Source organism: Rattus norvegicus, chromosome 3, assembly GCF_021556685.1.
Source record: "Rattus norvegicus strain SHRSP/BbbUtx chromosome 3, alternate assembly SHRSP_T2T, whole genome shotgun sequence".
NCBI classification, from domain to species: Eukaryota; Metazoa; Chordata; class Mammalia; order Rodentia; family Muridae; genus Rattus; species Rattus norvegicus.
This window is the reverse complement of record NC_141536.1, coordinates 96,749,944-96,776,970: the sequence shown is the minus strand read 5'-3', so window position 1 is coordinate 96,776,970 and position 27,027 is coordinate 96,749,944. Positions and strand designations below refer to the sequence as shown.

General features: G+C 37.1%; 1 protein-coding gene across 3 annotated transcripts in view; it reads left to right on the top strand.

Moving 5' to 3' along the window:
* Ano3 (anoctamin 3) overlaps positions 1-27,027 on the top strand; it is a 376,269-nt gene that overhangs the window by 238,942 nt on the left and 110,300 nt on the right. For all 3 annotated transcript variants that reach the window (XM_087651939.1, NM_001430402.1, XM_087651940.1), the window contains 2 exon segments: positions 14,946-15,046; positions 18,648-18,692. In XM_087651939.1, the coding sequence (XP_087508065.1) occupies positions 14,946-15,046; positions 18,648-18,692 (146 nt within the window).

Sequence of the window (27,027 nt, the reverse complement as noted above, 5' to 3'; positions counted from 1 at the left end):
CTTTTCCGATCTGTATCCCCTTGACCTCCTTTTGTTGTCTGATTGCTCTGGCTAGAACTTCAAGAACTATATTGAATAAGTAGGGAGAGAGTGGGCAGCCTTGTCTAGTCCCTGATTTTAGTGGGATTGCTTCGAGTTTCTCTCCATTTAGTTTAATGTTAGCAACTAGTTTGCTGTATATGGCTTTTACTATGTTCAGGTATGGGCCTTGAATTCCTATTCTCTCCAGGACTTTTATCATGAAGGGGTGTTGAATTTTGTCAAATGCTTTCTCAGCGTCTAATGAAATGATCATGTGGTTTTGTTCTTTCAGTTTGTTTATATAATGGATCACGTTGATGGTTTTCCGTATATTAAACCATCCCTGCATGCCTGGGATGAAGCCTACTTGGTCATGGTGGATGATTGTTTTGATGTGCTCTTGGATTCGGTTTGCCAGAATTTTGTTGAGTATTTTTGCATCGATATTCATAAGGGAAATTGGTCTGAAGTTCTCTTTCTTTGTTGTGTCTTTGTGTGGTTTAGGTATAAGAGTAATTGTGGCTTCGTAGAAGGAATTCGGTAGGGCTCCATCTGTTTCAATTTTGTGGAATAGTTTGGATAATATTGGTATGAGGTCTTCTATGAAGGTTTGGTAGAATTCTGCACTAAACCCGTCTGGACCTGGGCTCTTTTTGGTTGGGAGACCTTTAATGACTGCTTCTATTTCCTTCGGAGTTATGGGGTTGTTTAACTGGTTTATCTGTTCCTGATTTAACTTCGGTACCTGGTATCTGTCTAGGAAATTATACATTTCCTGAAGATTTTCAAGTTTTGTTGAATATTGGTTTTTATAGTAAGATCTGATGATTTTTTGAATTTCCTCTGAATCTGTTGTTATGTCTCCCTTTTCATTTCTGATTTTGTTAATTTGGACGCACTCTCTGTGTCCTCTCGTTAGTCTGGCTAAGGGTTTATCTATCTTGTTGATTTTCTCAAAGAACCAACTATTGGTTCTGTTGATTCTTTCTATGGTCCTTTTTGTTTCTACTTGGTTGATTTCCGCTCTGAGTTTGATTATTTCCTGCCTTCTACTCCTCCTGGGTGTATGTGCTTCTTTTTGTTCTAGAGATTTTAGGTGTGCTGTCAAGCTGCTGACATATGCTCTTTCCTGTTTCTTTCTGCAGGCACTCAGCGCTATGAGTTTTCCTCTTAGCACAGCTTTCATTGTGTCCCATAAGTTTGGGTATGTTGTACCTTCATTTTCATTAAATTCTAAAAAGTTTTTAATTTCTTTCTTTATTTCTTCCTTGACCAGGTTATCATTGAGTAGAGCATTGTTCAATTTCCAAGTATATGTGGGCATTCTTCCCTTATTGTTATTGAAGACCAGTTTTAGGCCGTGGTGGTCCGATAGCATGCATGGGATTATTTCTATCTTTCTGTCACTGTTGAGGCCCGTTTTTTGACCAATTATATGGTTAATTTTGGACAAAGTACCATGAGGAGCTGAGAAGAAGGTATAGCCTTTTGCTTTAGGATAGAATGTTCTATAAATATCCGTTAAGTCCATTTGGCTCATGACTTCTCTTAGTCTGTCTACATCTCTGTTTAATTTCTGTTTCCATGATCTGTCCATTGATGAGAGTGGGGTGTTGAAATCTCCCACTATTATTGTGTGAGGTGCAATGTGTGTTTTGAGCTTTAGTAAGGTTTCTTTTATGTATGTAGGTGCCCTTGTATTTGGGGCATAGATATTTAGGATTGAGAGTTCATCTTGGTGGATTTTTTCCTTTGATGAATATGAAGTGTCCTTCCTTATCTTTTTTGATGACTTTTAATTGAAAATTGATTTTATTTGATATTAGAATGGCTACTCCAGCTTGCTTCTTCTGACCATTTGCTTGGAAAATTGTTTTCCAGCCTTTCACTCTGAGGTAATGTCTGTCTTTGTCTCTGAGGTGTGTTTCCTGTAGGCAGCAGAATGCAGGGTCCTCGTTGCGTATCCAGTTTGTTAATCTATGTCTTTTTATTGGGGAGTTGAGGCCATTGATGTTGAGAGATATTAAGGAATAGTGATTATTGCTTCCCGTTACATTCATATTTGGATGTGAGGTTATGTTTGTGTGCTTTCATTCTCTTTGTTTTGTTGCCAAGACGATTAGTTTCTTGCTTCTTCTAGGTTATAGCTTGCCTCCTTATGTTGGGCTTTACCATTTATTATCCTTTGTAGTGCTGGATTTGTAGAAAGATATTGTGTAAATTTGGTTTTGTCATGGAATATATATACCAAGAAATAAATATTTTTACAAATGACCTAGGACACTAATTTTCATAAGGATAAATGTTTTTACCCTTAGTTCATTAGGATTTGATTCATTATATATAGTTTCATGTATAAATCAACCTGTTATGACAAATGGATCATAAGTATATTTTTTCCTAAAACAAGCATTCTAACATTATACCACAAATCATTATTATTTGAGGAGAGTACAGACTTCTAAAAATTCCTCGTTTTAGGCTTCTAATGCTGATAAACAAGTTATCACAAATTTGGCATTTCAAAATAAAACCCATTTTTTTCACTCAAAATTTTGCAGTTGAGAAATCTGATTGGAAGTGGTTGAATGCTCAGTTTCTCTACAGAACATGAATCAGCATAAATCAGGGTGTTTCCAGGGTATCTTTGTATCTAGACTGTGGAATACTCTGAAACTTTCAAGGTTGTAGCTTAATTCAATACCTAAGGACTAAGTGCCCATTGCCTTGTTAAATTCCTGTGCTTAAAGGGCATCCTCATTTTTTGCTATATATCCACTCTTTTTGCAAACATACCAGTGAGGTATTTTATTTTTAATCTGTCTTGCCAGGAAAGAACTAGTCCCTTTTATGAACCCATGGGGCATGATCTTCCATCGTATTTAAAGACATTACATATGGCATGTACAATAATAATCTAATTGTGGAGTGCCATATAACATCTCCACATATCCAGGGATTGTGATGGGCAAGTATAATGAAGAACAGAGATTCTGAGAGCCCTACCCACAACACTATTATAAAAAGAACATCAGCACCCTTCATTCTTCATCTAAGCAAGAGGCTTACACGATAGATTGTAAACTAAGAATATTTTGAAATAAAATGCTATGCTAATTTAGGATGTATTAGTATGCAAATATTCATAACTTTCTGAAATCTCAAATCCTCCAGTGTGTTAGGATTAGTTATACAGAATAATGATGGAGCCCTTACATGCCCTCAGTGTTCAAGGATGTCAGTTGAGCGACCAGTTCTCACCCTTAAAAAGTGTACAAAACAGTTCTCTGCACCCAAATCCCGTGGGAGGGAGAGCTAAACCTTCAGAGAGGCAGACAAGCCTGGGAAACCAGAAGAGACTGCTCCCTGCACACACATCTCGGACGCCAGAGGAAAAAGCCAAAGACCATCTGGAACCCTGGTGCACTGAAGCTCCCGGAAGGGGCGGCACAGGTCTCCCTGGTTGCTGCCGCTGCAGAGAGCCCCTGGGCAGCACCCCACGAGCGAACCTGAGCCTCGGGACCACAGGTAAGACCAAATTTTCTGCTGCAAGAAAGCTGCCTGGTGAACTCAAGACACAGGCCCACAGGAACAGCTGAAGACCTGTAGAGAGGAAAAACTACACGCCGGAAAGCAGAACACACTGTCCCCATAACAGACTGAAAGAGAGGAAAACAGGTCTACAGCACTCCTGACACACAGGCTTATAGGTCAGTCTAGCCACTGTCAGAAATAGCAGAACAAAGTAACACTAGAGATAATCTGATGGCGAGAGGCAAGCGCAGGAACCCAAGCAACAGAAACCAAGACTGCATGCCATCATCGGAGCCCAATTCTCCCGCCAAAACAAACATGGAATATCCAAACACACCAGAAAAGCAAGATCTAGTTTCAAAATCATATTTGATCATGATGCTGGAGGACTTCAAGAAAGACATGAACACACTTAGGGAAACACAGGAAATCATTAATAAACAAGTAGAGGCCTACAGAGAGGAATGGCAAAAATCCCTGAAAGAATTCCAGGAAAACACAATCAAACAGATGAAGGAATTAAAAACGGAAATAGAAGCAATCAAGAAAGAACACATGGAAACAACCCTGGATATAGAAAACCAAAAGAAGAGACAAGGAGCTGTAGATACAAGCTTCACCAACAGAATACAAGAGATGGAAGAGAGAATCTCAGGAGCAGAAGATTCCATAGAAATCATTGACTCAACTGTCAAAGATAATGTAAAGCGGAAAAAGCTACTGGTCCAAAACATACAGGAAATCCAGGACTCAATGAGAAGATCAAACCTAAGGATAATAGGTATAGAAGAGAGTGAAGACTCCCAGCTCAAAGGACCAGTAAATATCTTCAACAAAATCATAGAAGAAAACTTCCCTAACCTAAAAAAAGAGATACCCATAGGCATACAAGAAGCCTACAGAACTCCAAATAGATTGGACCAGAAAAGAAACACCTCCCGTCACATAATTGTCAAAACACCAAACGCACAAAATAAAGAAAGAATATTAAAAGCAGTAAGGGAAAAAGGTCAAGTAACATATAAAGGGAGACCTATCAGAATCACACCAGACTTCTCGCCAGAAACTATGAAGGCCAGAAGATCCTGGACTGATGTTATACAGACCCTAAGAGAACACAAATGCCAGCCCAGATTACTGTATCCAGCAAAACTCTCAATTAACATTGATGGAGAAACCAAGATATTCCATGACAAAACCAAATTTACACAATATCTTTCTACAAATCCAGCACTACAAAGGATAATAAATGGTAAAGCCCAACATAAGGAGGCAAGCTATACCCTAGAAGAAGCAAGAAACTAATTGTCTTGGCAACAAAACAAAGAGAATGAAAGCACACAAACATAACCTCACATCAAATATGAATATAACGGGAAGCAATAATCACTATTCCTTAATATCTCTCAATATCAATGGCCTCAACTCCCCAATAAAAAGACATAGATTAACAAACTGGATACGCAACGAGGACCCTGCATTCTGCTGCCTACAGGAAACACACCTCAGAGACAAAGACAGACACTACCTCAGAGTGAAAGGCTGGAAAACAACTTTCCAAGCAAATGGTCAGAAGAAGCAAGCTGGAGTAGCCATTCTAATATCAAATAAAATCAATTTCCAACTAAAAGTCATCAAAAAAGATAAGGAAGGACACTTCATATTCATCAAAGGAAAAATCAACCAAGATGAACTCTCAATCCTAAATATCTATGCCCCAAATACAAGGGCACCTACATATGTAAAAGAAACCTTACTAAAGCTCAAAACACATATTGCACCTCACACAATAATAGTGGGAGATTTCAACACCCCACTCTCATCAATGGACAGATCATGGAAACAGAAATTAAACAGTGATGTCGACAGACTAAGAGAAGTCATGAGCCAAATGGACTTAACGGATATTTATAGAACATTCTATCCTAAAGCAAAAGGATATACCTTCTTCTCAGCTCCTCATGGTACTTTCTCCAAAATTGACCATATAATTGGTCAAAAAACGGGCCTCAACAGGTACAGAAAGATAGAAATAATCCCATGCGTGCTATCGGACCACCACGGCCTAAAACTGGTCTTCAATAACAATAAGGGAAGAATGCCCACATATACGTGGAAATTGAACAATGCTCTACTCAATGATAACCTGGTCAAGGAAGAAATAAAGAAAGAAATTAAAAACTTTTTAGAATTTAATGAAAATGAAGATACAACATACTCAAACTTATGGGACACAATGAAAGCTGTGCTAAGAGGAAAACTCATAGCGCTGAGTGCCTGCAGAAAGAAACAGGAAAGAGCATATGTCAGCAGCTTGACAGCACACCTAAAAGCTCTAGAACAAAAAGAAGCAAATACACCCAGGAGGAGTAGAAGGCAGGAAATAATCAAACTCAGAGCTGAAATCAACCAAGTAGAAACAAAAAGGACCATAGAAAGAATCAACAGGACCAAAAGTTGGTTCTTTGAGAAAATCAACAAGATAGATAAACCCTTAGCCAGACTAACGAGAGGACACAGAGAGTGCGTCCAAATTAACAAAATCAGAAATGAAAAGGGAGACATAACTACAGATTCAGAGGAAATTCAAAAAATCATCAGATCTTACTATAAAAACCTATATTCAACAAAATTTGAAAATCTTCAGGAAATGGACAATTTCCTAGACAGATATCAGGTATCAAAGTTAAATCAGGAACAGATAAACCAGTTAAACAACCCCATAACTCCTAAGGAAATAGAAGCAGTCATTAAAGGTCTCCCAACCAAAAAGAGCCCAGGTCCAGATGGGTTTAGTGCAGAATTCTATCAAACCTTCATAGAAGACCTCATACCAATATTATCCAAACACTTCCACAAAATTGAAACAGATGGAGCCCTACCGAATTCCTTCTACGAATCTACAATTACTCTTATACCTAAACCACACAAAGACACAACAAAGAAAGAGAACTTCAGACCAATTTCCCTTATGAATATCGACGCAAAAATACTCAATAAAATTCTGGCAAACCGAATTCAAGAGCACATCAAAACAATCATCCACCATGATCAAGTAGGCTTCATCCCAGGCATGCAGGGATGGTTTAATATACGGAAAACCATCAACGTGATCCATTATATAAACAAACTGAAAGAACAGAACCACATGATCATTTCATTAGATGCTGAGAAAGCATTTGACAAAATTCAACACCCCTTCATGATAAAAGTCCTGGAAAGAATAGGAATTCAAGGCCCATACCTAAACATAGTAAAAGCCATATACAGCAAACCAGTTGCTAACATTAAACTAAATGGAGAGAAACTTGAAGCAATCCCACTAAAATCAGGGACTAGACAAGGCTGCCCACTCTCTCCCTACTTATTCAATATAGTTCTTGAAGTTCTAGCCAGAGCAATCAGACAACAAAAGGAGATCAAAGGGATACAGATCGGAAAAGAAGAGGTCAAAATATCACTATTTGCAGATGATATGATAGTATATTTAAGTGATCCCAAAAGTTCCACCAGAGAACTACTAAAGCTGATAAACAACTTCAGCAAAGTGGCTGGGTATAAAATTAACTCAAATAAATCAGTTGCCTTCCTCTATACAAAAGAGAAACAAGCCGAGAAAGAAATTAGGGAAACGACACCCTTCATAATAGACCCAAATAATATAAAGTACCTCGGTGTGACTTTAACCAAGCAAGTAAAAGATCTGTACAATAAGAACTTCAAGACACTGAAGAAAGAAATTGAAGAAGACCTCAGAAGATGGAAAGATCTCCCATGCTCATGGATTGGCAGGATTAATATAGTAAAAATGGCCATTTTACCAAAAGCAATCTACAGATTCAATGCAATCCCCATCAAAATACCAATCCAATTCTTCAAAGAGTTAGACAGAACAATTTGCAAATTCATCTGGAATAACAAAAAACCCAGGATAGCTAAAGCTATCCTCAACAATAAAAGGACTTCAGGGGGAATCACTATCCCTGAACTCAAGCAGTATTACAGAGCAATAGTGATAAAAACTGCATGGTATTGGTACAGAGACAGACAGATAGACCAATGGAATAGAATTGAAGACCCAGAAATGAACCCACACACCTATGGTCACTTGATTTTTGACAAAGGAGCCAAAACCATCCAATGGAAAAAAGATAGCATTTTCAGCAAATGGTGCTGGTTCAACTGGAGGGCAACATGTAGAAGAATGCAGATCGATCCATGCTTATCACCCTGTACAAAGCTTAAGTCGAAGTGGATCAAGGACCTCCACATCAAACCAGACACACTCAAACTAATAGAAGAAAAACTAGGGAAGCATCTGGAACACATGGGCACTGGAAAAAATTTCCTGAACAAAACACCAATGGCTTATGCTCTAAGATCAAGAATTGACAAATGGGATCTCATAAAACTGCAAAGCTTCTGTAAGGCAAAGGACACTGTGGTTAGGACAAAACGGCAACCAACAGATTGGGAAAAGATCTTTACCAACCCTACAACAGATAGAGGCCTTATATCCAAAATATACAAAGAACTCAAGAAGTTAGACCGCAGGGAAACAAATAACCCTATTAAAAAATGGGGTTCAGAGCTAAACAAAGAATTCACAGCTGAGGAATGCCGAATGGCTGAGAAACACCTAAAGAAATGTTCAACATCTTTAGTCATAAGGGAAATGCAAATCAAAACAACCCTGAGATTTCACCTCACACCAGTGCGATTGGCTAAGATCAAAAACTCAGGTGACAGCAGATGCTGGCGAGGTTGTGGAGAAAGAGGAACACTCCTCCATTGTTGGTGGGATTGCAGACTGGTAAAACCATTCTGGAAATCAGTCTGGAGGTTCCTCAGAAAATTGGACATTGAACTGCCTGAGGATCCAGCTATACCTCTCTTGGGCATATACCCAAAAGATGCCTCAACATATAAAAGAGACACGTGCTCCACTATGTTCATCGCAGCCTTATTTATAATAGCCAGAAAATGGAAAGAACCCAGATGCCCTTCAACAGATGAATGGATACAGAAAATGTGGTACATCTACACAATGGAATACTACTCAGCTATCAAAAACAACGAGTTTATGAAATTCGTAGGCAAATGGTTGGAACTGGAAAATATCATCCTGAGTGAACTAACCCTATCACAGAAAGACATACATGGTATGCACTCATTGATAAGTGGCTATTAGCCCAAATGCTTGAATTACCCTAGATCCCTAGAACAAACGAAACTCAAGACGGATGATCAAAATGTGAATGCTTCACTCCTTCTTTAAATGAGGAAAAAGAATACCCTTGGCAGGGAAGGGAGAGGCAAAGATTAAAACAGAGACTGAAGGAACACCCATTCAGAGCCTGTCCCACATTTGGCCCATACATATACAGCCACCCAATTAGACAAGATGGATGAAGCAAAGTAGTGCAGACCGACAGGAGCCGGATGTAGATCGCTCCTGAGAGACACAGCCAGAATACAGCAAATACAGAGGCGAATGCCAGCAGCAAACCACTGAACTGAGAATAGGTCCCCTATTGAAGGAATCAGAGAAAGAACTGGAAGAGCTTGAAAGGGCTCGAGACCCCAAAAGTACAACAATGCCAAGCAACCAGAGCTTCCAGGGACTAAGCCACTACCTAAAGACTATACATGGACTGACCCTGGACTCTGACCCCATAGGTAGCAATGAATATCCTAGTAAGAGCACCAGTGGAAGGGGAAGCCCTGGGTCCTGCTAAGACTGAACCCCCAGTGAACTAGTCTATGGGGGGAGGGCGGCAATGGTGGGAGGGTTGGGAGGGGAACACCCATAAGGAAGGGGAGGGGGGAGGGGGATGTTTGCCCGGAAACCGGGAAAGGGAATAACACTCGAAATGTATATAAGAAATACTCAAGTTAATAAAAAAAAAAAAAGTGTACAAAACAACAACAAAATTATTTTCAATATTATGAAGACTTAGAACTTTAATTATTTTTCAAAGTTTTTGATAATGAATGCTATGGATTTTGCATGCAGTTTGATTGGTAAATAATGTGTTAAAACTATTCAGGATTTGTTATTAAATGGTAGGAAAACTAGGTTTTTGAAAATATTGCAAGATAGGGATTCATTATGAAATATGAAAGTGAGGAAATCTATCATTCTTTATAAGTAAATATGCAAGAGAGCTAAGCACTGAGTCTTGCAGATAGAAGTTCTCAAACTGCATGTTAGTATGAGCAGTTTGTAGAGGAAAGCGTCATCAAGATATAATGCATACCTAAGGGCCATCTTTGTGCAAAAGAAGCTGGTTTGTCGTTGTGAGATTTGTGTCTTGTAATCCAGTTAATAAAAGCAGTTTAACTTGTAATAGCAATGGGAAATTCCTTGAGAAACCACATATTCTTTTCTGTGCTCTGTACCCAAATCTTGCAAAATGACTTTGTGAAAATATAACTTCTAAATCACTTTTTCTCTCGGGAGTAAATGTTCTTCCTCTTGGGAATTTGGGGTGGAATAATGAAATAATAATGAGAAGTGTGAAGGTTGTGAGTGCTTTATTCCTCTGTGAAGCCTGCTTTCAGCGGAGGTGAGCAGAATAGACCCAGATTGGCAGCTCATGCTTCTAAAGTAGAAGGTGATCGTTCGCCTTGACAGCAACACCTTGTCATCAATAGCATTGCCTCACCTGCTACCTGCAGAGGAGCAAACCATTGGTCTTTTGTGTTTTCAAATGGAGGTAAAACAAAGGAGAAATTAAGTTGGGAAGTTATAAAAAATCAGTTCATACTGATTAAAACAATCTCTCAAGGTGTATGTATTTAAAGCTAAGGCATGGAAATGAGACAGTTCTAGCTGTGTGCACTTAGCCTGACTTTTTACCCCATGATGATAGTCACTGCAATGCAAAATTCTTCCTTCCAAAGCAACACCTTATTTTAGGTGGTAAAATTATTTCACATGAAGAGCTTGACAGCAATGAATTAAGAATATGTAAGAGGCAAGGTGTTCACAGTACTATTTTGGGTCTTGACATTGTGAGCCACTGCAGCAGAATAGTCAGCTTTCCAGACTATTATTATTATTATTATTATTATTATTATTATTATTATTATTATTTCTTGCTTGTGGAGGAATATTTACTCCAGCAATATTGCTACTCTGGCAAGAGATCACATCCAAAGACCTGGGTCTGTGTGATCCTACTGGAATACAGACATGCCTTTAGCATATACCCTTTTTTTTTATTAACTTGAGTATTTCTTATATACACTTCGAGTGTTATTCCCTTTCCTGGTTTCCGGGCAAACATCCCCCTCCCCCCTCCCCTTCCTGATGGGTGTTCCCCTCCCCATCCTCCCCCCATTGCCGCCCTCCCCCCAACAATCTAGTTCACTGGGGGTTCAGTCTTAGCAGGACCCAGGGCTTCCCCTTCCACTGGTGCTCTTACTAGGATATTCATTGCTACCTATGAGGTCAGAGTCCAGGGTCAGTCCATGTATAGTCTTTAGGTAGTGGCTTAGTCCCTGGAAGCTCTGGTTGCTTGGCATTGTTGTACATATGGGGTCTCGAGCCCCTTCAAGCTCTTCCAGTTCTTTCTCTGATTCCTTCAACAGGGGTCTTATTCTCAGTTCAGTGGTTTGCTGCTGGCATTCGCCTCTGTGTTTGCTGTATTCTGGCTGTGTCTCTCAGGAGCGATCTACATCTGGCTCCTGTCGGCCTGCACTTCTTTGCTTCATCCATCTTGTCTAATTGGATGGCTGTATATGTATGGGCCACATGTGGGGCAGGCTCTGAATGGGTGTTCCTTCAGTCTCTGTTTTAATCTTTGCCTCTCTCTTCCCTGCCAAGGGTATTCTTGTTCCCCTTTTAAAGAAGGAGTGAAGCATTCACATTTTGATCATCCGTCTTGAGTTTCATTTGTTCTAGGCATCTAGGGTAATTCAAGCATTTGGGCTAATATACACTTATCAATGAGTGCATACCATGTATGTCTTTCTGTGATTGGGTTAGCTCACTCAGGATGATATTTTCCAGTTCCAATCATTTGCCTACGAATTTCATAAAGTCATTGTTTTTGATAGCTGAGTAATATTCCATTGTGTAGATGTACCACATTTTCTGTATCCATTCCTCTGTTGAAAGGCATCTGGGTTCTTTCCAGATTCTGGCTATTATAAATAAGGCTGCGATGAACATAGTGGAGCACGTGTCTTTTTTACATGTTGGGGCATCTTTTGGGTATATAGCATATACCTTTAATCCCAAACAATGCTCTCTAATTGAGGGGAAGACAAAGTGACAGATTAGAGAAAGATTTGATAGAATAAGTCTGAAATCAGATACACCCTACTTTCATGAGTATAAACTGGAAAGAAAGGCTACTTAAGATCAGTTCAGGGAAAGAGGTAGAATTGAGTTCATGCAGTTCCTTTCAGATCATTCAGTCACTGCAGTTCAGTTCATAGAATTCAGAAACAGGCAGTTTCTCCAAGCAGAACATTTCAGTCAGAAGCAGAGATAAGGCAATTTGAATCACTCACTGGTGAGAAGTTTGATCCAGAAGAGCTGAGCTGAACCAGCCAGCCAGAGTTGAAAAAAAAAAACAAAACACAAACACACACACACACACACACACACACACACACACACACACACATACAAAAGTAGAAAGGGTGAGTTTATTCAGCAGTAAGTCTTGGAGGCTGAAAACTTTGTAGGCCTAGGTTAGCAGATGGAGACTGGAAGCTGAGGCCTTCAAGATACAGATTTGCAGAAGATTAGAGTGTTAGAAAGTTCTAAGCCTAGCCCTAGTCCTAAGGATAGTAAAAAAATGTTCTGAGCTCAATCAAATCCAACTATTTGAAAACCTTGGGTACAAATCTAATCTAATTCTTTCACCATAAGAAATAAAAGAGACATTAACACTTGCTCTGATATGTTAAGCAATATAGATTCAGAATAAGTTAGCCACAAGACACAGAGGAACAATACATTTTTAACCTCAGCTTTTGAGAAACTTTAGCAGAAGAATCATGAATTAAAGGACAGTTTGGTCTAAACAAGCCCAGACTACATCATAAGACCCTATCTGAAAATAATCAAGAATAATAATTATAAAATAATAATTATTATTGTTATTATAAATAAACATAATAATAGTAGTAGTAGTAATATAAGTAGTAAATAAATGAAAGTTAACTCGTTCATTCATCTTTTCAGTGCCATGGTTAGTAAATATGACAGAATTAGATATATGGATATACATGTACATATGTCTATTCTTTTATCGCATAATAGGAAGGAAAAGCACCATAGGAGAGAGTCAGGAATTAGGAGTGCAAGCGACAGAAGTGGTAAGAATGAGGCAGCAGAGAAGACTGTTCATGCATGGGATCACTTTAAGGAGGCAGCTAGGAAGAAATGTAGATCTCTTTTCCAGACCAACGTTTATATAAATATAATTTTCATAGATTATATTCGATTTACATTATCAGAGAAAATATTTAGCTGTGTAAATCTTGATTCAAATCCCTGTACATCAGAGGCCTTGGGTGGTTTGGTTTGTTTTGCTTTATATTGTGTCTTTTTTTGCAAATCATAAGTTAGTATTGGTTTAATGGTTGTATTACCACAAATCTAGACTCAAAGGTGTTCAAAACCAAGGCAGAAGCACCATCAGAGAGGGGCTAGCTTCTTAAAGGGGAGCAAAAAGAGAGACAGATCCTAGGGGTGTTTTATGATTCACCTTTGATTTAAACAGATTTGAGATGCATCTGTTACCCAACCATCAGACACAGTCATTAGCAGGTACTTTATATGGTCTGTAACTTCCCTTCTTCAACTCAAACACAAAGAACCTTCATTTCTCAGGAAAAATATTTCTGAAAATCAGAGAGTCAACTAATTTTTCAAATGGAAACCTTTCCATTAACTCTGGACAATGATTACTAAAAGCCTGGTAATATCAACATCATACTCTCCCTTTTTAGCCTGATAAATGACAGATATCTAAAGGAATTATAAACATATTAGTGTTGTTGCTTGAATAAGTGGTGCTTATAAAAATTGTATGCCAATTACAACACCAATAGATTCATCAATTTTTTGTGTGTAATGACAATAATTCTAGAAGAAATAAGGTATGAATTTGAGAAGGAGGAGCAACAGAGGAGTTGGATGGGGAGAGGAATGATGGGATTGTTAATTGCATGAAATTATCAAAAATAACAAAAATTGTAGTCATTTTTCCAAGCATAGGTTATATGTTTAATGCTGGACTATATGTGAAGACATATAGAAACTTAATATCCTATGTCTACCACTGCCATGCTCAGCTACAGTTTTCACATATTTCACCTTTAAACAGAAACAAACAGAAAGGGTGCTTCAGAAATTATGCTGGAATGAGAGTGTGTCTTCTTGTTTTTCCAGTGATTTGCACAGTGCTATCCCTAAACATAAAAATGTGACAGTCCATCATACTGAGAGTATCTTAGCATTTAAAAAGTCTATTTTCCTCACAATACAATCACTGGACCCAGCAAATAGTTGGAGGATTTGACAGTTACTTCAAAAGTGTGGCAGAACACATAAATAAATTAAATATTTTTGATTATTTTTAATGTTTTATGCAATCTCTACGTTAAAATGGGATCTTGATTACCTGTCTATGAAGAATAATGTGAAACCTTTAGTTTTCACATTATTGTTTCTCTGAATGGTAAATTAATATAAGAATGGTCAATATAAGAAAATGATCTTTTACTTATATAGTAGGCAAAAGACTCATTAGCTCTTGCACTTGGTAAAGAACTATGACATCACATTTTATAAAAGGAAAGATTTTTATGGAAGATCTGGGATCAGGAAGACATCAACTGTGTCCTTTCCATTGGCTGGAACTTGGAAATCCATAGAGTGGAAGGGAGAGAGAAGCTTATTGATGATTTGACCACGAGAAGAGACAGCATTAATGTTATATTTTTCAGGCAGAGATAAGCACTATATCTGTTCATGGGTCACATGTGTCTAGGGTCAGTATTATCTTTTGTGTGGGAATTTGGAGTTGGTTTTAAAAGCCACATTTAGGATGAGTTGATGTCTTTCTGTGGTTGTCCATCAGGCTTCAACTCAAGTTTGAATGGACTCTGATGAGGCATCTTTCTGAAACAACTTAAAGAAATCTTCATATTTAAAAAGTTTGTTTATGGCTGTATATACATTTATAGTTCTCAGTGGCATTTATTATTTTAAATACATTTTATGAAGAATTTTCAACAATTTCCCTTTATATTAATGAGAAAGATTCATGCACAGTCACAGAGATAATCTTTCATCCCTGGAAATAAAACAATGATAGGATGCTCTCAGTTCTGATTGTAATAGTGTCTCTACCTTACTTTTGCAGCCAGCAGTTGCCAATCCTGACATCATGTTTATTAAAGTTCACATTCCATGGGACACACTGTGCAAGTATGCAGAGAGGCTGAACATCAGGGTGCCCTTCAGGTACTTCATATATTATTTCATTTTCTTTCAACATTATTAGGATGAGTCTGTCTTTTGTAATACCTAATAACCTATAAATGTGGTCCTTTATTCAGAGAAAATTATTTCTCTTTTAAATTTTAGGCTATATTAGACAGTTTCCCCCCCGGATTCTTTGAATAATGTGGTAAGCTTTCTGAGTCCCTGGACATGCAATGTCATTTCAAGGCAGATTTGCCTAGAGATGAGGTAAAATAATTATTTTCAGATTTTAACTTTGAGCAACTCCCAATATCAATCCCAGTTCTTATCTATTGGAAATGCAATATCACTCTGATAATGGTTAGCAAGAACTGTTTTTCAGACCAGGTCACCCAGGACTGTTTCTGAGCACTGTCCTCAGTATCAATCAATAAGAAATAAAAATAGATCACCTTCTTTCAAGGGTTCTCAGTCTTTGGGGGCAAAGAAAACTGGTAGCCTAGCTGGGGTATCTAGGATTCAGTGGAAAAATATACCAATCCTTCCATCATATCCTGGTGTAGCATTCGTGGCGCACACACTATATGCAGAGTATTCACTCTTATTGGCAGTGGGAGTATTTCCTTGAATGTAGAGCTCCACGGACCCCATCAGATGCTAAGGAGTAAAATGTTCAGAGAAAATGAGACTGCAAGTAAAGGTAACTTGGTAAATGTTTATGAACACTGAGCTCAATTAAAATTTGATGAAAAATTTCTTCATTGTTAGTTTACAGGAAGCCAACCCAGTAACACACTGGAAAGCCTTATGTCAATCCTCAAGAGTATTGGAGATAAAGGAAGAGATGTTGACACAAGTGTCTAGAGACAACTGAAATATCTCAAGCCATGAAAGATGTAACCTCAACCATATGCAGAAATAAGCAATTGAATATTATTTATATTGAATTCTTGTTATATTAGGTGTTTAAGCTACCTAGAAATGATTTAAAATACATGAGGATTTCTGTAGGTTAGACACAATTAGTATGACAATGGCGTATATACTGTATGCATATCCATAGAGGACTATGTATGGAGCATATGCTGAACTAATTCCTTTAGAATATAGAGGAATTGCTATATAAAATCATCATCATTAGCAAAAGGCATATAGATTTTTCAAGAACAAGATTTTATTATTGCATTAATTATTCATTCTTAATTATCCATCATTACTTACTTCTTACATTAAAAAGAGAAAAGCTAAAAGTTTGAGTCAGCAAGATGACTCATCTGGTAAAGGTACTAGATGCTGAACCTGAGGATATGACTTTGTCCCCTCGTTCCCACATAGTAGAAAAAAAGAACTTCCCTTTGATCTCCGCATAGGTGCTTAATACCCATGTGCTTACACACACAGCAAAAAATAAATTAAACAAATAAATAAATATTAGACAGATAGATAATAAATAAACACAAATCAATAGCATTTTATTAAATATAAAAGAGAAGAAAGACTGCGAATTTCAAATCAATACTAATGCGTACATGTCAACTTTTGTCCATGTTTGAGAAAATGAAGATATTTAAAATGTAAATTTAGTGTATGCAAAGCAAGCCTTAAAATTTTATATCTGACTTTAGTATTGGAATATGACAAAAATATTTTAATCTTAACAAAGATTATAGGTGGAGTTTTACTCTAGAAAACAAAACAAAAACTACAGTTCTTGAATATTTGTAAAGGGTGTTTAGTAGATTGCCTTCCATGATGCAGTCTGGACAGATCACCAGTGACTATTTCACTCTGAAGGGGCTAAGAACCTGGCAGGTGGTCAATCCACAGAGCAAAGGGACACAGCAGTCCCAATCTGCTGCTTAAGGCTTAGAAGATTTCTGAAGGGCCACTAGTCTTCATCCATATTGCCAATTTGAAGAAGCTAAGATCTAATGTCCATGGAGGATGGCAGCAGCAGCAATAAGAGCACAGATGAACTTGCCAGCAGGAAGTTGAAAGCAGACAGACAAAAGCAAAGGCTTCCTTCTTTTACTTCCTTTATTTGAGCTGCCAGCCAAGGGCCACCTACACTTATGGTAGACCTGGCCAGGTCAAATACCCTGATAAATAGACCCCCTCATAGGAATGCACACCAGTTGCCTCTTAGTAGATTTCAGATCTTTTCAAGTTGACAAGCAAGATAGACCATCATAACTTGTGACCGAAATTAAGTATGACATCTATCACATCTCAAAGAGTTTCCTGAACATTCATAAGTATATTGTAACTAATTACTAATTATACTACCATAGAGTTCAGTGAGCTTCTGAAATTTTAATGATAAAGATAGAGGGCCACATTGGCAGGCCCAAAAAATCAGATTCCTGAATTCCAATAAGTTAACCATTTTACCTCTGAAACCAAGCATGTTATACTTCCTCTTTATAAATCTCTTTCCCAATCTCATGTCTTTTTGTTGTGTTTTGCGGCTACTGAACTTAACCAGCCCTGTCCACATGACCATGGATGTGGTACTCTCTACATGTACGCTCAGCAATAGGTCCGAACTGAAGACAATGATTCCTCCTTTTCCAGCATCAATCAATAGCCAGTAGCTCCCTATTGAGGTGTAGGGCCCTGTGAATCTCTCCCTATCCATGAATGAATGTTGACAGATTTCGTCTTCTGAAGACCTATTCAGGCAACAACAGCTACATTCGTGATTGTAGTGACTGCACCAGGTCCAGAAGATAGTATTTCACAGTTTTTGCTCCTATCCTTTGATTGTTAACATTCGTCATCCCTCCATCATGTTCCCTGAGCACTAAAGATAGTATAAATGCTCTCTTCAGGTGTGAACAAATACTGTCACCACAATGTGTTGCCCAGAGCCATGTATTCATAGTTAGCCATTGCAAATCTACCTGATCAGCCCAGGAACATGTCTGTGGATCATTTCCTTGATTGATGGCTGATGTGTAAGGGTTAACTCCAATGTAGGCAATATCATCTTTGGAAAGGTGGTCCAGGTTTGTATAAGAAAACAAAAGGAACAAGACATAGCAAGCAAGCCAGTAAGCAGTGGTCCTCTTTGGCTTATGCTTTAGTTTCTGTCTACAGGTTCTTGCCTTGAGTTCCTGCCCCAATTCTAAGTTCTGAGGAAATATTACACGGAAGTCTAAGATGAAGTGAACTTTTTCTGCCCAACCTGCTTTTTGTTCAGTGTTTTGTCATGGCGATAGAGAAACAACCTCGGACAGGATGTATGGACAGATTGGATTGGTGACTTTATACAACATATAAGTAAATAATCCAGTTAGTATGTACTGAGTTACAAAGGACAGATTTACAAATAATTAAAAACAATGTATTCAAATGTAATGTGTTCATTTAAATTGTTTCATTTTATTTGATGTGTGTGTGTCTGTGTGTGTGTGTGTGTGTGTGTGTGTGTGTGTGTGTGTGTGTGTTAAATTATCATTATACTTCTGAAGGCACATCCTTTTGTTGGCTTTTAGGTTATAATATAATGGCTTAATTTCAAATACATTTATTTACTCAGGGTATGAAAGTGGAGTGCCTATAAACTTGTTGAATAGTGTCACTTTCTAGCCTAACTCTATTTCAGTCAAATCATTTCTTTCTTTTTTTTTCTTTTTAGGAAAAAATGTTACTATACTGACCAGAAGAACAAGTCAATGAGCAGGTTTGTGAAAGATGAATATTCTTTTATCACCAACTTGAAATTTACAAGAACATAAAGAATAACACATTTGATTATCCATATCATCAGTTATAAATTTTAGGAAAAAATTATGTTGATTTGCTGGAACAATTTTTAATATGGTTTGTCTCTCACAACACAGAAATAATTTCTATATTACTATTTTTCATGACCAATGTTAGCTTTTAAAATGATAATAAAATTGGGGCCACTGGTTATATGATAAACCCTCAAGTTGTCAACAGTATACTTGGAAATACTTTTGTCCTGTGAATCCAGTCTTATCTCACAGTGGAATAGAGACTAGCTTCTGTTATCCAAAGACATCCTGAAATTTTGCATGGCAGGTTTATTATTTTTTAGTTAATTAATTAATTTTTAATTGGATATTTTATTTATTTACATTTAAAATGTTATAGCCCTTTCTCTGTTTCCCATCCAGAAACACCCTATGCCATGTCCTGTCCACCTGTTTCTATGAGGTTACTTGCCTACTCACCAAACCAATTCTGCCTCCCCACCCTGGCATTCCCCTACACTGGGGCATCAAGCCTTCAAAGGACCAAGGGATTCTCCTCACATTGATGCCTAACAAGGCAATCCTATGCTGCCTATGCAGATTGAGCCATGGGTCATTCCATGTGTACTCTTTGATTAGTGTTTTAGTTCCTTGGAGTTCTGGTAGGGTCTTGTTGGTTCATGTTGTTTCTTCTATGGGGTTACAAACCCTTCAGCTCCTTCAGTCCTTTCTCTAACTCCTCCATTGGGGTGCCCATGCTCAACCCAATGGTTGGCTGTGAGCATCTTCATCTGTAATTGTCAGACACTGGAAAAGCCTCTCAGGAGACAGCCATATCAGGCTCCTGTCTATACTTTATCTATCACTCTAACGTGCGTTTCTTACCTAGGTAGGAAAATAATTTTTTTCTATTAGCTTTATCTCAAATATCTGCTGCACTTCATTCACTGTGGTCAGAGTGGCTATGGAAAAGAATTATCTCCAATCTGGAAACTGGAACTCTTCTATTTGAATCGCCTTAACTCTATTTAAATGGAAGAAATGCATTCCACTTAAGGAAGGCTTAACAACAAAATAATAGTCATTACTTCAAAACTTGATAGTTATTACTTCAAAACATATAATTGGCAAAAACAAACAACTTTATCATCAACTTAGCAGTGCACTCCATGAGTAACAACGGTATAGACCAGAACAGTCAGAATGATGCAAACCCCAGAGAAACATACAGTGTAAAATCATTTTAGGAAATGATTGTTAAATATATTACTTTAGCAAAGAAAATAAATGAACACATTAAACTGTATAAATTGTGATGGGAGTATATATTTTTAGACATTATGTCTATTTTATTCTTTGGTTTCTTGGGGATTTTTCCTTCTAACAGTTTTCTTTTTAAATTTTTATTGGATATTTTATGTATTAACATTTCAAATGTTATCCTCTTTTCCAATTTTCCCTCCGGAAACCCCCATCTCATTCCACTTATCTGTGTTTCTATGAGGATGCTCATTTTCTCACATACCATACCCACCTCACTGCCCTTGCATTCCCCTACAGTGAGGAATCAAGCCTTCACAAGACCAAGGGCCTCTTCTCCTATTAATGCCAGACAATGCCATCATCTGCTACATACAGGGATGGATGCATGGGTCCCTCCATGTGTACTCTTTGGTTAGTGGTTTAGTCCCTGGAAGTTCTGGGAGGTCTGGTTGTTTGTTATTATTGATCTTCCTATGGGGTTGCAAACCCCTTCAGCTCCTTCAGTCCTACCTCTAACTCCTCCATTGGTTCTCCCATACATGATTCTGTCCCCTTTATCCCCTCAAATTTCTCTCTTCCTCCAAAGTCCCTCCCACCCTTTAACTTCTGTGGGTATTTGGTTCTTCCTTCTTGGGAGGACTGAAGAATCCACATATTGGTCTTCCTTCTTCTTGAGCTTCATGTTGTCTGTGGATTGTATCTTAGGTAATTCAAGTTTTAGGCTAATATCCACTTATCAGTGAGTGCATACCATGTGTGGTTTTTTTTTTCAATTGGGTTACCTCACTCAGGATGACATGTTCTAGCTCCATCCATTTGCCTAAGAATTTCATGTGGTCATTGTTTTTTAGTAGTTGAGTAGTACTCCATTGTGTAGATGTAGCACATTTTTTGAATCATTCCTCCGTTGAAGGGCATCTGGGTTCTTTCCAGCTTCTGGCTATTATAAATAAGGCTGCTATGAACATAATGGAGCATGTGTCTTTGTTGTATGTTGGAGTATCTTTTGGGTATATGCTCAGGAAAGGTATAGCTGGGTCCTCAGTTAGTGCAATGTCCAATTTTCTGAGGAACCTCCAGACTGATTTCCAGAGAGGTTGTACCAGTTTGCAATCCCACCAACAATGGAGGAGTGTTCCTCTTTCTCCACATCCTCACCAGCATCTGCTGTCATCTGAGTTTTTTATCTTAGCCATTCTGACTGGTGTGAGGTGGAATCTCAGGGTTGTTTTGATTTGCATTTCCCTGATGACTAAGGATATCGAACATTTCTTTAGGTGTTTCTAAGCCATTCAGTATTCCTTAGGTGAAAATTCTCTGTTTAGCTCTGTACTCCATTTTCAATAGGGTTATTTGGTTCTCTGGAGTCTAAATTCTTGAGTTCTTTGTATATGTTGGATATTAGCCCTCTATTGTATTAAGATTGGTAAAGATTCTTTCCCAATCTGTTGGTTGCCATTTTGTCCTAATGACTGTCTTTTGCTTTTATGATGTACCGTTAGTGGATTTTTGATCTAACAGCCTAAGCCATTGGTGTTCTGTTCAAGAAAATTTCCCCTGTGCCCATGTGGTTGAGGCTCTTCCCTGCTTTCTCTTCTATTAGATTCAATGTATCTGGGTTTATATGGAGGTTCATGATCCAATGGTCTTCAATTTTGTAGAAAAAGATAAAAATGGATCAATTTACATTCTTCTACATGATAACTGCCAGTTGAACCATCATCATCATTTAGTGATAATGCTTTATTTTTTCCACTGGATATTTTTAGCCCCTTTGTTAAAGATCAAGTTACCATAGGTGTATGGGTTTATTTCCGCATTGTCAATTCTATTCCATTGATCTACTTGTCTGTCTCTATACCAATGCCATGCAGGTTTTTATCACAATTGCTCAATAATACAGCTTGAGATATTGCGTGGTGATTCCCCCGAGGAGTTCTTTTATTGTTGACAATAGTTTTCCCTATCCTGTGTTGTTGGTTTTTCCAAATGAATTTGCAAATTGCTCTTTCTAACTCTGTTAAGAATTGACTTGGAATTTTGATGGAAATTGCATTGAATATGTAGATTGCTTTTGTCAAGATGGCCATTTTTACTATATTAATCCTACCGGTCCATGAGCGTGGGAGATCTTTCCATCTTTTAAGATCTTCTTCGGGGCTGGGGATTTAGCTCAGTGGTAGAGCGCTTACCTAGGAAGCGCAAGGCCCTGGGTTCGGTCCCCAGCTCCGAAAAAAAGAACCAAAAAAAAAAAAAAGATCTTCTTCAATTTCTTTCTTCAGAGACTTGAAGTTCTTGTCATACAGATTTTTCACTTGCTTGATTAGAGTCATACCGAGGCATTTTATATTATTTGTGACTATTGTGAAGGGTGTTAGTTTCCTAACTTTGTTCTCAGACTATTTATACTTTGAGTAGAGGAAGGCTAGTGATTGGTTTGAGTTAATTTTAGCCACTTTGCCAAAGTTGTTTATCAGGTTTAGGAATTCTCTAGTTGAATTTTTGGGGTCACTGATGTATACTATCATATCATCTGCAAATGGTGATATTTTGACTTCTTCCTTTCCAATCTGTATCCTTTGATCTACTTTTGGTTGTCTAATTGCTCTGGCTATGACTTCTAGAACTATATTGAATAGGTAGGGAGAGGATGGGCAGCCTTGTCTAGTCCCTGATTTTAATGCGATTGTTGCAAATTTCTCTCCTTTTAGTTTGAAGTTGACTACTGGTTTGATGTATATTATTTTTACTATGTTTAGGTATGGGTCTTGCTTTCATGATCTAAGACTTTTATCATGAATGGGTGTTGAATTTTGCAAGTGCTTTATCTGCATCTAATGCACTAATCATATGGCTTTTTTGTTTGAGTTTGTGAAGCCTAGCTGATCATGGTGAATGAACATTTTTGATATGTTCTTGGATTCAGTTTGCAAGAATTTTATTGAGTGTTTTTGCATTGATATTCATGAGGGAAATTGGTGTTCTCTTTCTTTGTTGGGTCTTTGTGTGGTTTAGGTATAAGTGTAATTGTAACTGTGACTTCATAGAACAAACTTTGTAGTATTACTTCTGTTTATATTTTGTGGAATATTTGGAAGAGTATTGGCTTCAGGTCTTCTTGGAAGAATTTGATAGAATTCTGCACTAAACTCATCTGGTCCTGGGCTATTTTTTTTTTTGGATGGAAGACTTTTAATGACTGCTTCCATTTCTTTAGGGATAATGGGGCTGTTTAGATGGTTTATCTGATCCTGGCTGTACTTTGGTACCTGATATCTGTCTAGAAAATTCCCATTTCATTCAGATTTTCTAGTTTTATTGAATATAGGATTCTGTAGTAGGATCTGATGATTTTTTTGAATTTCTTCAGATTCTGTTGTTATGTCTCCCTTTTCATTTCTGATTGTGTTAATTCAGATACTCTCTCTATGCCCTCTAGTTAGTTTGGCTAAGGGTTTATCTATCTTACTGATTTACTCAAAGAACCAGCTCCTGGTTTAGTTGATTCTTTGTATAGTTCTTTTTGTTTCTACTTGGTTGAATTCAGCCCTGCAGTCTACTCCTCTGAGGTAGATTCCCTTCTTTTTGTTTTAGAGCTTTTACGTGTGGTGTCAAGTTGTAAGTGTATGTTCTCTTCAGTTTCTCTTTAGAGGCTCTCAGACCTATGAATTTTCCTCTTAGCACTGCTTTTGTTCTGTCCCCTAAGTTTGGGTATGTTGTGCCTTCATTTTCATTAAATTCTAAAATGTCTTTTATTTCTTTCTTTATTTCCTCCTTGACCAAATAATTATTGAGTACAACATTGTTCAGCTTCCATATGTATGTGGGCTTCCTGTTACTTTCGTTGTTATTGAAAACCAGCCTTAGTCTGTCGTGATCTGATAGAATGCTTGGGATTATTTCAATCTTCTTGTACCTGTTGAAGCCTGTTTTGTGACTGATTAAATGGTCAATTTCAGAGAAGGTACCATGAGGTGCTGAGAAGAAGTTATATTCTTTTGCTTTAGGATGAACTTTTCTATAGAAATCTATTAAATCCACTTGCTTCATAGCTTGTTCGTTTCACTATGTCTCTAAGTTTCTGTTTCCATGATCTGTCTATTGCTGAGAGTGGGGTGTTGAAGTCTCCCATTATTAGTGTGTGACATGCAATGTGTGCTTTGAGCTTTATTGAAGTTTCTTTTATGAATGTGGATACTCTTGCATTTGGAGCATTGATTTTCAGAATTAAGAATTCATATTGGTAGATTTTTCCTTTGATGAATATGAAGTGTTTTGCCTTATCTTTTTTGATAACTTTTGGTTGAAAATTGGTTTTATTCCATATTAGAGTGGCTACTCCAACTTTTTTCTTGGGAGCATTAGCATGGTAAATTTTTTTTCAAAAATTTGAGGTACAACCTGTCTTGGTCACTGAGTTACATTTCCTGTATTTCCTGTTTACATATCCTGTTTGTTAGTCTAAGTCTTGTATTGGAGAATTGAGTCCATTGATGTAAAGAGATATTAAAGAAAAGTGATTTTTTGGTTCCTGTTAATTTTATTATTATAAGTGGAACTATGTTTGTATAACTATCTTCTTTTGGGTTTGTTGAAAGAAGATTATATCTATTTTAAACAACATGTTTTTGTCTTTGTCCATTTTAGCTGTTTCAGATTAACTTTTCAACTGTCAACTTACTCTTGAATAGGCATTTTTTAGAGTTTGCTAAATGATAACATTTTGAATATTAAAAGCTATAAAAAGTATTTTGCACAAAAATATTAGAGTTTAATTTTGAAGTTAATTTAAATTTCAAATGAGGCATATCCATTAGCATATTAAAATCTAGAGACAATTTTGAAACATTTTAACAATTTTAATATGGTCCATGTAGCTCAACTTTTCAAGTAAACTAGGAAAATATACACTGTATCATGTTGTTTTGTGATATTTTATGTTATTTTTCTTTCTTTTTTATTCTGACATAATGGAGTTATCAAGTTTCTTTTTATTTAATTTTATTTTTCTTGGTATTTTATGTATTTACATTTCAAATGTTAACCCTTCCCCCCAATACCCACTCCCTTTCCTCCTGCTTCTATGAGGATGCTCCTACTCTCACCCTCTCAATCCCCTGATATTCTCTTCACTGGGGGAACAAGACTTCACACGACCTAGGAATTTTCCTTCCATTCTTGCTACACAATGTCATTCTCTGCTACACTATTTTTCTTAAATGCATAAAACTGTAGTGTTTGAAATAATAATAAAACCTGTCCCCTAACATTTAATTTGTTGCCAACAATTTCCTTTGCTTTCTTTGTTTCATGGAGTTGAGTTGTGAAGCACAGTGATCAAAAGCTAAAGGGCTTATAAAAATACACAAGCATCAGCTCTAATGAAAGGAAAAATTCTCTGTTACTTGTTTATAGTTATTTACATAATCACTTAAGAAAAACTTATTCTATTTTTTCTTTCAATTTCAATTCTGAGAAATATGTAAAAGTTATGTATACAGAAGCCAGGGATAAATGATTAATGTTTACAGTATTTTTAGGCACACTTAGTTAAAATGGTACAGCATGTAAAAATTTATATCAAATGTGGACATTTTATTAGATATTTTTCTTTTGTGCAATAGAAAAAAATAATTATGCATGGATAATTCTGGCCAGAGAAGACTAGGGATATAGAATGTGTGGGCATTTATTTACTTCTGATGATCAACATATCTCTAGTCACCTTTAGAGAAAATAACTAAGGCATTATAACTGTAGAAATTTAATTTTATTTACAAATCATTTTCACGTTACAATATTAATCATCAAAATAACCTGCAAGGAAGCCAGAACAGAAATAGCCAGTGTTGTGGATGGGAGGAAACCATAGAGTACCTTTTTTTTTTTAAATCAATGTGGTTTTAATTCAGTTTTCTTTACGCTACAAATTCTCATTTCCCTTCCAGAACTTTCACAGATGTTTCAGCAGTTTCCTTTTTATTTTCTGAGCCTTTTGATCTATATATTTTAATTTCCATAGAATTATCTTACATTCCACGCATATTTTAATAAAGGACACTAAAACCATCTTTGGATCTTTTACCTAAAAAACCACCACGAAAAAGATGCCCAATATGATAAATATGTATGGGTGTTGATAATGTGATAAATTGTGTTGTTGTTAAGGTTTGGAGCAGCATAAGCAGCCACACAACTTTCATTTTCCACCTTATTACAGTAAATATTTGAACATATCCTGCATCATTTCCACTACCTCTTTTCTTCTCAAGAAGTTTATTTAATAATGGAAAAACTAAAGAAGGAACAATGAAATCAATTAAGCAGACTCTGGAATCTGGTTGCAAATCCAGGGTTGATGACATTTCACCATCTGAGACTATTTTTCCTTCTCAGAAAATGTTTGTGAAAGTCTAAGTGTAGTAGTGTTTATTTTCTGTTAACAACAGAAGGCGACGATCTTAAGGTCCATCTACAAATGTTACACATTCACTTATTTCTATATTGTTTTAATTCGGCCAGAGATCATGAGTGGGTAGGTGTTGCAGTTCATTTACATTATCCAAGAGTTGTTCTGACCCCTTGATGCTGTACGACAAATGGGATCACTTCCTGTCCTAAGAGCTGAAAACATGAGCTCCAGCATTGAACTGTTTTGTCTAGTTTCAGAAACTGGCAAGTTGAGCTCTCTAGTTCATCTAATATGCATATTCCATTGTCTTTTAAAAACAAAGTTGAATTTCAAGTGGCTAGAGAATTTGATCTCTGCTATTGCCTTTTCCATGTCTTTGCATTGACCTTAGGATACAATTATGTTTTATTAACTCAAAGGCTTTCTTTGTAATGAGAATCAGCAACCTGAAAACCTCAGAAACTGCTTGTTAGTTTAGGTTTATAATGAATGTTCTAGTCTCACCAAAGCTGAACAGAATTGGTATCCCAATGATCATCTGATTTGGTAAAAAACCATAAAGATTATTACATCCTAAGCTGTTCAGCAGGATTTAACTCTTCAAGTTTCTCATGGTGATTTTA